General features: G+C 46.4%; 1 protein-coding gene across 1 annotated transcript; it reads right to left on the reverse strand.

Moving 5' to 3' along the window:
- Nucleotides 1-263: 263 nt before the first annotated feature.
- LOC121363114 (probable G-protein coupled receptor 83) lies at nucleotides 264-6,078 on the reverse strand. The gene is made up of 4 exons (XM_041485220.1): nucleotides 5,228-6,078; nucleotides 3,503-3,628; nucleotides 1,745-1,878; nucleotides 264-1,234 (listed from the first exon to the last, which is right to left on the reverse strand). Exons 1-4 carry the CDS (start codon nucleotides 5,603-5,605, stop codon nucleotides 610-612), a joined length of 1,263 nt encoding a protein of 420 aa, XP_041341154.1. The 5' UTR covers nucleotides 5,606-6,078; the 3' UTR covers nucleotides 264-609.
- Between the last annotated feature and the right edge of the window lie 9,059 nt (nucleotides 6,079-15,137).

Consider the following 15,137-nt stretch of genomic DNA (forward strand, 5'->3'; position numbering starts at 1 on the left):
TTGAGCAGGGAATACATGGCTGTTTACATGTTACATGTTAAACTTCTTCAATCTCCTGCCTTTTGGGTTGAAAACCTGCAGGTCTAGTTTGCTGGTTCCATCTCAGACAAAGGCAGAATGCCCAGTTCCAAAGCTGCTTAAAGGTTGCTGCTGCTGTTGCCCTTGAGGACTGGTAAAAAAAAAAATATTATTGAAAGTCAAAATAATTTTGATTTTGTGCCAAAGAAATGTCAATTCACGAAGTTAAAGCCCTAACAGCTTTACATCAAGCCATAGTGGGTAGCTGGTGTGTTTATAACCAGTGTAGCTTCCCCATGTTTGCTTAGACCATGAAAGGCTTTGTGTGCTGTTAAATAATTCTTTTCATTTTTGCTGCCTGTTCCAATGAAAACTTCACTCAACACCCCTCATTCTGGAGCTCACAAGTGGGCAATTCATCCCTAGAGAATTTTGATACCTGAGAGAACAAGGCCCTGAATGACCCAAAGGTTGAAGTTTGCATGCTGTGGGTGGAAGGTTGATTTGATGGTCTCCAGAGGCCTTTCCAAACCCATTTCCCCACGATTTTGCAATCCCTGTGTGATGCTGCCCAGCTGTCAGATGAAAGGTTCAGCTCTCTGCCACAATCGGCTGCACGCTGGATATGTCTGTCCTTGCAGAGTTCCTCTGGGAGGGTGTCTGTGCCTTCTGGTGTGTGCTGCTTCTTTGGCACGGGCAGTTCTCAGCCTTGGCGTGCCGGAACAGGGGAGAGATGGGCTGCAGAGCGTGGCCCTGAGCCGTGCTCCTGCGGCGGCACACGCACAGCAGGGACCGCAGCTCCGTGCGGAAGCTCTCGTTCAGCCAGCAGTAGATGAAGGGATTGTAGCAGGTGCTGCTCATGGCGAACCAGTGAAAAGCAAAGTACAGAGCGTTGCTGCTGTGGATGGCCCTGCAGGAGATCAGCACCACGTAGCAGTTCAGGGGAAACCAGCAGACAGCAAACACGACCACCACCACCATCAGCATCTTCAGCGTCATCTTCTTCTTCCTTTGATGGGCATAGTATTGCTCCATGGTGAGGTCCCCAATGGCGTTCCTCAGCCAGAGCTTCTTGGCCACTATGGCGTATGTGATGGAGATCACAAGCAAGGGCAGAACATACAAGAGAACAAACGTAGTCAGGTCCAAGTACTTCCAGAAAAGATCAGCAGGAGGAGGGAAGCTGGGGAGGCAGACCATTCGGATGGTTCTGTTTCTGAAGATCAAAGAGAAAGAGCTCTCAATTCCACTACCAGCTGCACATGTCTGAGGACAACCAGCTCAGACATTCAGACAAGTTTCAGTACAGGTACAGGTAGCAGAACTCATTTGGTGTCATAGGAAGGTGCCACTTTCAATGGAAAATTTTACTCTAGGTTTGACCTTTGGCTCCAATGAAGGTTACCTTAAACACATCCCCAGGAAAAGAAAGAAATCATCCAACTGGCATCTGTGTCCTCTGCTGTCGAGGACGCCCTCTCCCCTGTGCCTGCCCCAAATTACATGGTTGAACCTCTGAGCCCAAAACAACTAATGAACCAGCCTGGAAGCAATTCCATCAATTGTCATTGTCCCTTTGTGACAGACACAGCACCCATGTGAAGGGAATGAAAACTTCTCTCTTTCACCACCCTTTTTTCTCTAATAACATGGGTGGAGGGGTGTGGCCTTGGCTACTCTGGGGCTTTGCAAATATCATACAACAAAAAATATATAAATGTCTTACCCAATATAAAACCTTGTCAGAGTCTGATAAATGGCGTGGGGCAGTGAGAAGCAGCTGGCCATAACCCAGATGATGATGATGCAAATCCCTCCTTTCACCATGGACATGCGTGGCTTGAGAGGGTGCATGATCACCTGCAGAGAACAACAACTCCTGAGGATTTACAGCATCTGGGTCACTCTTTGAGCCCCATGTTGCATGTGGCATGCAGCAGCAGCTCCACATCTCTTTAGTGTTAAAAGGCAGAGAGACTCACTTTACAGGACTTCAGGGTGCACAAGGGCTGGGAAAAGCATGGAGTTGTGCATGTATTGGATGTTACTGCTGGCCCAGAGCCTGAGCAGAGAAACACATTCTGTGTGACCCATCAGCAGACCTCCAGAGACCATGGAAGTGAGATCTCTCTTGAGCTATATGCACTGTGGAGGATTACCTTAGGCAATGACCTAATAAATAGAAATAGACCTATCATGTCATCCAGATGATCGCTTGGCTTATGTGGTCTTCGGTATTTTGTGCATGTCATTTCTAGTCCCATTATAAATACCTACTTAATCAAGTAGTACAGCTCCCCTGGAGTATCTGTCTGCTGTACAGCTCCCCTGGAGTATCTGTGGTATTTCTCAGGATTAGCAATATTTATAGAGGCAAGTGTTGGTTTCTCTTTTGTCCAGGACATCTCCTCACTTCTGGCTTTATCTCCTTGGGCCATACTAGTTCATTCCAGCCCTGAGGAACCCTTTCCACTGAATTTAAGGGCATATATTGTTTGCCCTTAATTAAACAAACACTTCTTGATACCTAGCCATGCCTTGCAATCAACCCAGAATCTGCTGATTAAAATGAATCACTGTCAAAGCGCTGTGAATTTCAGGAGCTGTAATATTGCACATGAAATGGGCAGACTGTCAAACTCTTTGTGGTAAAAAGGACAGAAGTGGCTGATTTATGCTCTGGCAGTTCCCGCGATTCTCTGACACCAGGTGGAGCCAGTTCTTGTTTTGAAGTTCATCCAGCCACGGCATTTATCAGGTGAATTTGCTTTTCTGTAACAACTGTTTCAGTGACTCCAGCACCGCAAGAAATCCAGTCTGCCTGAGAGCTCACCTTGCTAGATCTGGCCTCCCAGCACTCAGAACTCATCAGCTAAAGAACAATTTACAAACTCTGTTTCACTTCAGGAAACCCTTCAGTCTGTACTGATTGCTTGACTTGAAAGGTTCTCCTGGCTGGAGGAGAGAATTTCTTACCTTGAACTGGATGAGTTAACATAGTTCTTACTGTTTCCAGCCTAAGGCAAGGTATGGGGCAAGTGTCAGAACAGACAGACTCTCATAAATCTGTATGGAGAGATGGTGTGGGCTGGCTGATATTTGAATTCAACACTCATCCCCACCCTGCTCTTGGGGCTGTGCTCTGAGGCAGGGCTGAGGAGGGCAGGGAGCCCACGAGCCCAATGGCCCAGGCAGAGCAGGGCTGGACCAGGCTGTCTGGCACTGATCTGAGGTTTTCAGTATCTGCAAGGACAGAGGCTCTCACTAACCACAACCTCTCTGGACAGCCTGTTGCAGTATTTCATCACCCTCACTGTAAAAAATATGGGTGTTTTGTCCACTGCCATGAAAGCTGGAGTTCTCCCCTCTGCTCCCTGAGTCTCAAAACAGTATAGGTTTCCTGGTACTGGGATTTGAGGAGGAAACAACTATGTATTTAGCACAATATTTTCTAGCAAACACAGGAGTGGTGTCTTCAACATACCTGGTGCCGGTCCAGTGCAATGGCAGCAAGGGTCAGCACAGACACGTGGACAGAGCAGTACTGAACAAACCGGCTGATGTGACACATCAGCTTTCCAAAAACCCAGGTGCTGCTCACAAACCTCACCTGAAGAACAGACAACATCAGATTAAGAGGAGCAATACCTGAAGAGAAGCAAATTAGCTTCTCAGGTGCTTTAATACAGCTTCCTGAAGCTTTGGAGGTGCTTTATCCTCGTTTTTTTCCTAGGGAAACTGTGTCTGTGCAAGAGGGTCTCAAAGTGAGGTGAGATTTAGTGCACTGTGCAAACCAATGGCTTGAGCAGTGCTCTGTGTATGTTGTGTATGTGTACACTTGTACATTTACATGGCCCTTCTGGAACACATAAAGAAATATTAGCTCTGCCCCTCAACAAGGCTCTGCCGGGCACACCTAGGTGCCTCCCAGAAAACATTATACCTTTGGACATGTGGATGCTGAAAGCTGCATGGTCTCCAAACTTAGTGAGAGAAATCCATGGAATCCATCTCACCTGTTCCCAGAGAAGTCTTACTGATTATGGCTTTTCTGCAGAGGAGAATGTACCAAATTGCCTCATTTCCTAGTTATTCCTGATTGTGTAATATTAATCACAAATTAATGTCACTTATTTTGCTGCATATTAAGCTAATTTGAAGTAAAGTATATTTACTACAAAGCATCTGTCCATGGAAAATTAGTCAAGACTAGCTAATCTGTTTTCAATTAGGCTAATTAATTTCCCTCTAAGGGTGACTCTTGCAGCACTGACTGTCACTGAACTGGAGCAGTGTGCTGGATCTCTGGAGCTGGTGTAAAGCTCGCTCCTGAGAGAGCTGATAGAAATTTAATTAAACATGCCTAGTGTGTGGCTGTTTGTGTGCGAACACACAAGAGGGCACCAGGCTCTCCCTGAACAAATTACGGGATGCAAATCCCATCAGAGCAAGGCAGGAAAGTCCCACCAAAGAAACAGCATCAATTTAAATAAGGGTGAATTCCAATAGCTAATTCAAGACCTGCTTTTGGAAGGCTGAAGATCACTCTGGGCAGGGATGAAGCAGGAGGATTTTGAACAGGAGTACTGGGTTAAATCCAGGAGCAGAGTCCTGTGTACATGGCTTGTATAGTCTGTGACAGTGGGGCAAGAAATGAATCTTTAATTTTTCCCACCTTGTTAATTTAATGTTCTTTTATATCATATATATTTTTAGTCACTGAAAATAAAAAAAGAACTATTAGCTCCAGGAAGCACCCTCTGTGGTGTCCAAGGGAGGGACATACCACCGACACTGTTCAGTGCAGCCTGAGCACTTCCCTGAGGTGTTGCACAGGGACTGACCTGGTTCATGTCGTTTCCATAGGAAACCAGCCATTAGTTGGATTTTCTCATGTCAAACTTGTCCCCCCTTCCTTCCCTGTCTACAGGAAAAAAGGGCTCCCAGATCTGTGCCTTGCCCAGGCAGAGGCAAAGCTGTGGCAGAGTGCCTCCTGCAAAGGACTGCGAGGAGGGGGCGTGAGCCCCCAGCTCCACTTGCTCAGGGGGTGTTTGGGATGGAGGCCATGACTGCACCCTCTCCAGAAGGCAAAAGAGTAAGGGGGGCAAAAGTAAGTCTGGATCCCAGCCTGGTCCCAGCCCTTCAATCCCAGTGCACACAGCTGACAGGCACACACAGACACCGGCAGGCACGGCTGGACGGGGCTCACCAGTGTGAAGGGCGTGTTCAGGGTGGTGATCATCACATCAGCAACAGCCAGATTTACGATGAAAAGGTTGGTGGCAGAGTGCATCCTCTTGTTCTTGATGACCACGTGGCACACCAGGATGTTGCCGAAGAGAGAAATGCAGATGATCACAGAGTAGGCGACAATCAGCAGCGCCTTCACTGTCCGGCTCTGCGACTCGCCCTCATACTTGGCTCCGCTATCAAAGTCCCCCAGGTCCTCCAGATTCAAGTCACTGTGGAAGAAGGACTGGTTAGGGAAGCCGTACAGTGCAGAGAAGAAGCTGGTCGTGTTGTGGTTCTCTGCTCTCCAGAAGGGCTTGGGCATGTACTGCAAGGGGAACCAGGTGTGCTGTCTCATGGCTGGGGCAGCAGAGCCCTGGTCCAGCCACACTTGTCAGCACCTTCTGCCAGTTCAGCTCCTAAAGCCAGTGTTTGCAGGAGGGAGCACACACACTTGCCTTTTAAAACTCCGCCCCATGGTTGCAAACTAGAGAAAAGGGTTGATAAATGGGTCCTTCTGCCTGTGCTGGGGACACATCAGCTTCACCTCAGAGGCTCCCTGTCAGCTGTCCTTCTTAAGTCCCATATGTCCCCCTCAGAGATGCTGATTCAGAGGCTGAAATATCAGAGATCCCCAAACACTTTCTCTCTGCACCAAGGAAGAAATCTTAGTGAATAATTCCTTTTGGGCACTGTTCTTCTTCCATCTGCAATTTATCCTTGGAAATCTGCTTTACTGGTTCTCTACACAGTCCTTAATCCATCACGTTTCTGTTTCACGAGAGTTTTCAGAGCTTGGCAGAAACAAAAAATCAAGGGCTGTCTTTCAGTTTGCTTTTCCCCCTCCAAGTATCTCTGACTACTCAGTGAAGCAGCTTTGCTCAGCAGCAGAATGGTCCCTGTGTTCCCTGTGATATACACAGCTGCCAGATGACACACTGCACAGGAAGGAGCCAATGGCAGATCTCTTCCCAGTTTTTCCTGAGGTGTATCACAACCCACACGTGGGCAACAGCACAGCCTGACATGTGCAGATCCAGAGGGCAGCAAAGCACAGATGGAGGGTGGATGTGCTATGATCTCCCCTGTCTGCTCTCTGCTCTTCTCTGGACACTCAGCACAACTGCTAGATGGGGGTGAATCATCTTCACTACTTTGTGGCACTTCTCTTTCTCTTCATCCCAGAGTTTTAGCAGAGAACATCTGAGGGCCTCGTGCTTGGCCCCAGCCCCTTCCTGCTCTCATGTGGTGCAGAGAATAGAGTGAAAAGTGAAATGCAACCTGACAATAGGAGCAGCAGGCACAGGGGCACCCAGGATGGCCAGCTGCACTCTCTGCATCCTGGCTGGGCTGGGGTCTGTGCTGAGCCCGGGGCACTCAGGCACCTGCTGGCACCTCTGCAGCAGCCTGGCAGAGGCTGCAGGAACACACAGGGCTCCATCCCGGGCTCCTTTGCTGTATGACCCCCACAAGCCCCTTTGCCATGTTCCCTGCCTTTTTCCTGCTGTGCATCAGGAGGGTAAGGGGGCACAGCAGCACTGGCTGCTCATGCATGAACCCAACAGCAGTGAGATGTCCTGGGTGCCAGAGGTGGGTGACTCTCACCCCATATTCCTGTGGAACAGATTTATTCTCTTGCAGGTACAAACACTTCAGCAATCACATGCTGGTTTGCTGCATTTATTATTCACCTGCAAACATTCTGAGCTGCTCAAAGCAGGCTTTGGGGTTCATCATGCATTGGTGCTAGCTCCTCTCAGCCAGACAGACAAAGCAAGGGAGAAATGTACTTTTGCCAAGCCATCCAGGTGAATTGTGCCACCCTTTGTTTCTTTGTAGAAGATTTTTGGCTTTTATATGTTGACACTACTTGAGACATTCTCAAGTAGTGTCAACATATAGTGTGAGATTATTTAGCATTCTCCTTATAGTGCTCTTTTGAAAAGAAATGTCAGATTGCTGAAATGTCAGTTGAGATGCATATCCATCTTCTGAACAGATCTAAAGTGATCTCATCAGATCAATATTGATGAGGGCCAGAGAAATCAGAGCTATACTATAAAAATTCAGATCCTTGGGAACATGAAAACACCAGATCTCAAGTGTTTTCATAGGTCATTGCCGTGGTTCATTGCCTTTGCTCATGGAGGCCAAGGGGCCTGTTGGGAACAAGTCCCTGAGCTTGGTGGGTTCATGGAATCTTTCCTGTACTTCCCTCCAGGGACATTTTCCTGCCTGACAGAGAGAAGTGAGATAATTCAGCATTCACACTCATTGTACAGCATGTAAAAGCATCCAGGGTCAAGGCTGCTTGCACTTGCACCTGAATTTAAGCTAATTTTAAGGAAATGAATTCTAAAGACATGATTCATCTCCGCTACTGGACAAAATTTAATGATGAGGCAAATCATAATAGCAATGGAGATTTTCTCTGCAGGCTGTTAGTATAGGCTCAGTGGGTACACGCATTCAAATGCTTGTACCTGTCTGCTCCCACAAAGATGCAAGAAAATTATTTCATGACTGGAGTATTGAGCTCAAAAACTGAATGAAAGTGTCCCCACAGGTCCCTGCAGATTGTTATGTTTCATATTTATGAGGTATGTGAAGGCTTCACAAGAAGGCAGATGAGAAATCCTGTGAACCCAAGACAATGTGTTAAAACTTTTACTAATGCAGATAATCTCATCGTGTTCCAACTGTGGATTTTTTGGTTTCTTGCCTTGGTGTACTCCATCCATCCTTTCCAGCTGAAAGCAGCTGGAAGCAGACAGGAAGTTTCAGTGCCTGAGCCTCGTTCAAAGGGAGAAAATTCAACAGCTGAAATTGTCAAGTCCAAATGAGGAAAATTCAATTCAAGTGTTTGTTGCACTATGCAGCTTCTTGCAAGATTTCTCTGCCCCAGAGAGTTTCATAATTTTCCCTTTTCTATGTTAAATAAAAGTTTGATAAATAACAGAAACAACAAGAGCTATAGAACAACCCCTGAAGTTTTATTTCACTCAAAAATTGTTAGAAATAAGGGTCTTGACATTCCTCATATAGCATGAATATGTGACATTTTCTTTTTTCATATTTGCTTTAATGCACTTGGGACACTGCATTCTTCTTAATTTGTAATGATTAGTCCTGCTTTTGTGACTCAGAAAACGTGGGACAAACAGGCATGGGCATTTTCCAGGATATTTCATGGACTTGATCATAATAAATAACTCACATTTTGTGATGACAGAGTCAATACCCCAGTAATACATTAAATAAAGCAGTTCTGTATTTCAGACAGGTGTTAACCATTCAAAACCACACTGTACAGGATGCCTTTCTGTGCAGGTGAGCCAAGATTTGGCTCCCGGGGAGAGAAAGATCTGCTCAGCTCACAGCAACACGAGCATCACCTGTGTGCTCCTCCATCCCACTCACATCATTCACTGTGTGCTCCCTCTTGACATATGAGAGCCATTGCAGCTATAATCCAGCTTTTACAAAATATTTTCACTTACTGAGGGCAGACTTTTGGGCAAAATCATAACATTTACCACTCTTAATGTGGTAAATTTACCAGTCTCGATGGCTTTTGTTTTTTTCCATAAGAAAAATCCCTCTTTGTGGGGAAAATGTGGAAGGAAGGCACTAGGCACAAACTGTCTCAGCCAGACACTGAATTGCATCCCCTTGAAAGAGTATTTGAGCTTTTATTCTCAGAGCTTTCTTGGAGCAGAGTAATTGGATTCTCATGCTGCAGACAGACAGAGGGAACAAACAAGGGAGGACACGTGTGGGATACCAGGGTGCTGATACTTGACTAAGAAGCTGGAAATTACTTCTTCAAATATGCTAGACCAGCCTTTCTGCAGTGAAGCCTGACATCAAAATTATCCACAGTGAACTGGAACATTGGGGAGGAGCTGCATGGCCTTGGAGCCAAAAGCTTGTTGGAAAATGTAATGGACCACGTCCTTTCCTAGAGAGCAGCCTGGGTTAGCTGAGTGTCCCTCAGCTGGTGAGGAAGAACTCCCCAGAGCCAGAGGAAGAGTCAGCTCTAGCTCAATACAATGTACCTGACAGGTTTACCATTACTTCTCTGCTGTAGCTGCAATTATTTCTAATTCCATGTGCCAGACACCCAGAGAGGAGCAGCTCTAGCACACACAGCAAACGCTTGAGGAGGGCAGAGGATGTTGTTCTCAGCTGAAAGGACAAAGTTCTACTCTAAAACTTCAAGCTATTCCCTATGACTATCAAAGGGCTGTGAAGTAAAGCCAAGGCAGTCTCTGTTGGCTCAGGACATGGAATTTGACAGGCACTAATGCAGAAGATTGGCTCTTGGCAAAGAAGGCTCAGCAGACACAGAGGAGACAGGATGTACAGGGGAGTTGACATGGCAACTGTCACTCATGGTCCCTCAGGAGACAGAAGTGAGCACTGCCAGGTTCAGGCAATGTTGGGGGTTTTTCACCTTCTAGAGGATTCAATACCAGGAGAAAAAGCCAGGTGGGCTGTTCCAGAGCCAGCTGACACTGGCAAAGGCTGGGGAGTTGCTCCTGAAGCCTCTGTCAAGCCTTTTTTCTTTAGCTTGAAGGGAACTCCTCTGGAAGGAAAACTACTTTGAAGTTTTGAAAAATAAAAATAAAATAAAATAAAAACCAACAAAAAAAAAACCCTCCCAGTCTGAGTGTACTAGCAGCTACAAATGTTCAGACAGAAATCAAGAGCCAGGGTCCTTGAACAAGTGATGCAGAAGAAGATAAAGTATGATTTGAAAGGAAACATTTCTGAAGACAGGGATGCCATGAGCCCTGCACATACAGTCCCCAAACCCACCATGAGCAGCATCTTTCTTTTTCAGAGAGTGACTGGAGAATAGGTGGTGTTCTGCAGGTTATATTCTGAAAATGCTGGTTTTTCACTGAAAATCTGAATGAAAGCCAGGACATAAATGCCATCACCAACAATCTGAAGTTTTAGCTATGGACAATACATCTCACCTCATTCAATTAAAAAAAAAAATTAAAAATACTTTGCTGTACTTCAGAAGCAAATACTTCTCTAAAATAATAAAATTTCCAACTTCAGTCTCTCAGGCCAGAGTTCAGTTGCTGAGTTTGGGTCTTGGTACAGAGCTGGAGGAGGCAAATACCTCCAGGGGACGTGGCCCTGTGCAGGGGTCCCTCAGGGAGGGCAGAGGTGGTTGATGACACTGAGAATCAGAAAATGGCCTCGTCTCAGGTGTGGGGAGGCTGGCTCTGGAAACAGCTCAGCCAAAAAATCACCCCTCACCCCCACCTGCCAACATTCATCTACTCCACAGTGCCCTTCACATCCTTGACAGTCTGGGCATCTCCCACTGGGATTCTTTTGCCCTTAAAGCATTCACAGCCTTTTTCAGTGCCTCTTATTCCTTCTTGGATTTTGTTTTTTCTTTTTCATTTCTTCAGATATTTCAGGGGCTAAGTTTTGGAAACACTGATGATGATTCCAGCTTGGGTTAGTTTGCATTCCTATATTTGCATAGTATGAAAAACACTTCTAGCATTCATTCCCTTCTCTCTTTTCAACTGCCCTTTATCTGACTGCTCCAGGAAAAGCAGAATTATCCACTACTTTGTTTTCTCTCCTTACAGCCCCAGCTGCACTCACTACAATTCCTGGCTTGCAAGGGGAAAAAAAAAAAAAAATTACATCTACTTTTTCCTTTAGATGCCAGATGCCACGTTCCCAGATGATCTGTGAATGCCCAAATCTCTTCTCAACATCCAAAATTTCAGGGACAGAAGCACCACACACCCCGAAGACAAACCTCTCTCTGGCACACCGACCCATCAGCACCCCTCCTGAGAGCCCTCCTGACTCCATGGGCTCCCAAAGCTCCTTGGCAAGCTGCAGCAGTGATGTCAGTGCTCAGAAGTGAGCTCCAAACAAGGGCTGTGGCTGGAGGAAAGCTTGGCAGGATGTGTGCTAAGTGCAGCAGGGGCACAGCTGGTGTTGAAGGGGTTCTGACCATTTCCCAGCTAAGCCCTGCCACCCCGTGCCTCAGCACCTCTTCACAGAGACGGAAACCAAGCGCAGGACTCAGAGTGAAATGCAGAGCTCCACTGCTGCCCCGAGGGAAGGGTGATGGCCCTCAGCTCACCCCTCTCACTGACCCATTTCTGAGCACAGACCAACTGCAGCTCCATCAGGTGCACAAAACCTGCTGCTATTATGGCACAATCAGCTGAAACCTCCCAAAATTGTGCTGTTATGTAAAATTACACAGCTGCTACCCTCTCTCCATAACATCCCAGCCTTTCTTCTCTTTGCCTGTTTCCTGGCCCTGGGGGAAGCCAGGTTGGTGGTATCAGCATTCAGTTCAGGGAAACAGAGAGCCTTGGGAGGAGCACAAATCAGGGCCCAAACTGCTGTTCCTTGGCTTTGGGTAAGGTAGCAGGAGGGGGTCTCAGAGCAGTTCTTCCCAGCTGAGAGCAGAAGATGGGGACAGGTGCCAGAAACCACCCACCACGCTCCTGCTGTGGCACCAGGTGGTCCCACAGCTCCCACCAGGCAGCTCCATCCTGAAATGAGGGGGATGCCCTGGAGCTGCTGCTCCAGCACAGTGCAGGTGGCAGCAGCTTGGTCTTGTGGGACTCCATGTAACACTTGGATCTGAAAGAAAGCTGGGAAGAAAAGAAGCTGAATGTGTGTCCAGGAAGAGATGTTTGTTTGAGCTGGTGCTAAAGATAAAGAGATATTAGAAAAACCACAAAATGCTTTGGAAGTATCCTTTTTTCCTGTTTAGTCTGAGGCTTCTGGTCTCAGTGTGTCTCCTGCTGTAGAGGTCTGATGCTGGCACCAGGACACAGGGCTGTGGCACTATCCCCTGCCCTGGCACAGCCCCCTGTATGGGGGGACTGCACTTTTTTCAAAGTACCACCAGTAATTTGATGAGGTGACTTGGCAAAGGTATGGGGTATTACAGGGGGTTTTTATAAAAATTACTGTGTAGAAGTACTTTTAAGACAGAAGAGTGAACATCGAGGTTGAACCCTGCTCTCTGCCCAGGGCAGCCAGGGGAGCTTGGGACACCACAGCCTGAACTCCCCACCCCACACCTGGGCATCTGGGAGCCTTGGGCACCAGGATACTTCCAAGGAATGGGGTGCACTGACCCCTCCTGCAGCTCAGCCTGAGCACTGTCCTCCCTGCTGCTGCCCCCAGCATCGACCCCAGCACTGCTCTGCTGACCCTCAGCTCAGTGACAGCACCAGGCACCTCTGCAGTCCCAACGCCATCACCCCATCAGTCTCAAACTCTTCTCCAGAAAATCACTTTCTCCTTTAAAACCTTTCCTGAAACTTTTTTTTAGTTTCCAAGTTACTGTATTTTAAAGTTCTTACCCATACTGTAAATTGACAGTGATCAGCAGAGTAGAAATTATTTAGTCTTGTTTTCTCCCCAGCACACAACATTCCACCTTACAGAAACACAAACACATTCCAGATTAATTACTTGCAGTGAAAGTGTAATGAGACAGCCTTTGTTCTTCTTTATTTCTCTGCAACATGAGTGACAGGAGTGGAGGGGAAAAAAAAAGAAAAAAAAAAAGGAAAAAAAAAAGTCAACCTCACCCAGCTAAAATAAGAAAGAGACAAGAACATCTTCATGTGTGTTCCCTGTTAAGCAGGAGCACAGCTCAGCCAGACCCATTGGCAAGTGCTGAACCATTCACTGTCCTGGAAGTAACAATAAAGGAAAAAAATGTTCTGAAGGACAGATAAAGCCATTCCAAAGGACTGAATCACTGAGAATGGGAGTTCCTTGGTGCAGGGAAGTATGTGCTAGGGAAAGAAAAAAGTGCCTGAGTCAAACTACCCTAAAGGCTTTGCTTGATGAATCAGCCTGATGAGATCTCACCTGCTTCCAGAACATATTTTTTAAGGTAATGTCATTCATTTCTTTCACACTGGTGAATCTCAAGGAGGAACAATGCCACCAGGGCTGCAGTCATCATCATAACTATTTTCTTTCAGAGACTACCATTGTATCTGGGCTCTCAGCTTGAAAGAAATGCCCGAAAGGAGGTAACTGAAAAAGAGAAAGAAACGAAGTTTGAGACTATATTACCTCTTTTCTAACAGTCAGAATTTGAAAAGAAATACAAAAGTCAATGAGAGGTTTCCTGTGTGAGAGATTTTCAACACAAGACTACAAATTCCTACTTTTTTGTTTTTTACTTTCTGCTGCTGTTTACTTAAAGGACCTTCTCCTTAGGCTGGACAGACTTGGGCATTAATCAAACATAGGCAGCTTCTCTGAGGGCTTACATCTCCTCTGGTCATCAATAGATCATGGCTGCAATTGCATCTGTCCTGAAATCAGTTGTGGGGGAAGAGGGGGAAGATGCAATTTGGGAGTCAAATAATCTAATTTAGAAAAGTTTCTCTCCAATCACTTCTTAGTGATTTGGTTTGGGTGATTACACATCACTCCGGAATGAGTACACTGTGTAACAAGGGAGAATGCAGGAGGAAAAAAAAGAAACAAGGGAGAAAAATCCCCTGACATCCCAGCAGCTCAAAAGGTACTGAAGACTGACCCAAAACACAGAGAAATGCACTTGATTTTATAAAAGTAGCTTTGAAGTTTAAACAGCTATTCCTGTCTTTAGCTATAATCCTGATCCCTTTGAAATGAATGGTATTCTTATTGTGTTTTCCTAAAATTTCCCAGAACTTAGCCCCATGAATGTTCAAAAATAATGAGCTGTTTGGGAACAGGCTGTCTCCTTTCAGCACCTCTCACTGGCCAAAAAGGTTTTATGAACCTGTGTACCTGATTTGCACACAAATATGACCTCCAGAAGGTATTATGAAATTTTAATTATAGTCCATCTGAAGCAAAGTGGCCCTGAATTACATCCAAACTTCTCCCATGCTGAGCAGAGGATTTTGTGCCTGGCAGTCTTACAAACCTCTTCTGCTGCCAGCTTAACAGGATAACACTCAAAAACCTTGAGAGCCCTGAGTGGAAGTGGCTATTAATTACAAAGGTTCAATTATCAACAACAGCACCTGAATTGCTGAACCTCAGACCCTGCACAGCACGTCTCCATAACCAAATATCGTCTCTTTCTGAATCACTGGAACATTTGCATGAGTCAACCTGAAGCAAAACAACCAGCCCTGCACACAAAGGATGCCTTTCTGTCCTCTGATCCATAGTGCTGCTTTGACCCATGCTGGGCAGGGACTTCTGGAGCCACTGCTGAGCAGCTGGAGCTGCTGGAGGGTGAAGCAGTTGTAAGCATAAGCAGTCAGCCAAAATTGCAAGAACACTGAAAACATCCCCATGTGTGTGAAACAAAAATCAAAGAAACTACTTCTGCACAAGCATTTGCTTTAGGATGATTTGTTTTCTGTAGTGTCTTTTTGCCGCAGAAAAGCAGGCAAAAGCAGCCCTGAATCTCTGGCCACCACCTTGCTCCATCTGTTACTAATCAGCATCTAGGACAATATGACTTTTTTCCTGTTTTCTGTGCGGCCAAATTCCCAGAGCTTACACACAGGACATGGAAGGTGTGCTAATGCCTGTGCTAAATTCTCTGACAGCAATGAAAACATCTCAGGCTTTTGTGAGGAGCACCAGCACAAACACAGATGTTTTGAGAGTGCATTGGCAAGGGCTGGGGGTGGTGACCCAGGCCTGGAATCCACAGTGCTGGGCTGGGGCCACTGGCCACAAACCCCAGATAAACAGAGTTTGATGCTGCCAGGGCAGCAGCCACGCACACAAAGTGCAATTCTCATTTATGACAGAGGCTCCTTCGGGACCCTCCTTCCTTGCAAAGTCCTAATTTCCCTCAATCAGTTCTCACATTCCCTCTCTGTGCTGTGCTCCACAGGCTGGGCTGATCA

This window comes from Pyrgilauda ruficollis, unplaced genomic scaffold (assembly GCF_017590135.1).
Source record: "Pyrgilauda ruficollis isolate IOZ18807 unplaced genomic scaffold, ASM1759013v1 scaffold7, whole genome shotgun sequence".
In the NCBI taxonomy this organism is placed as follows: domain Eukaryota; kingdom Metazoa; phylum Chordata; class Aves; order Passeriformes; family Passeridae; genus Pyrgilauda; species Pyrgilauda ruficollis.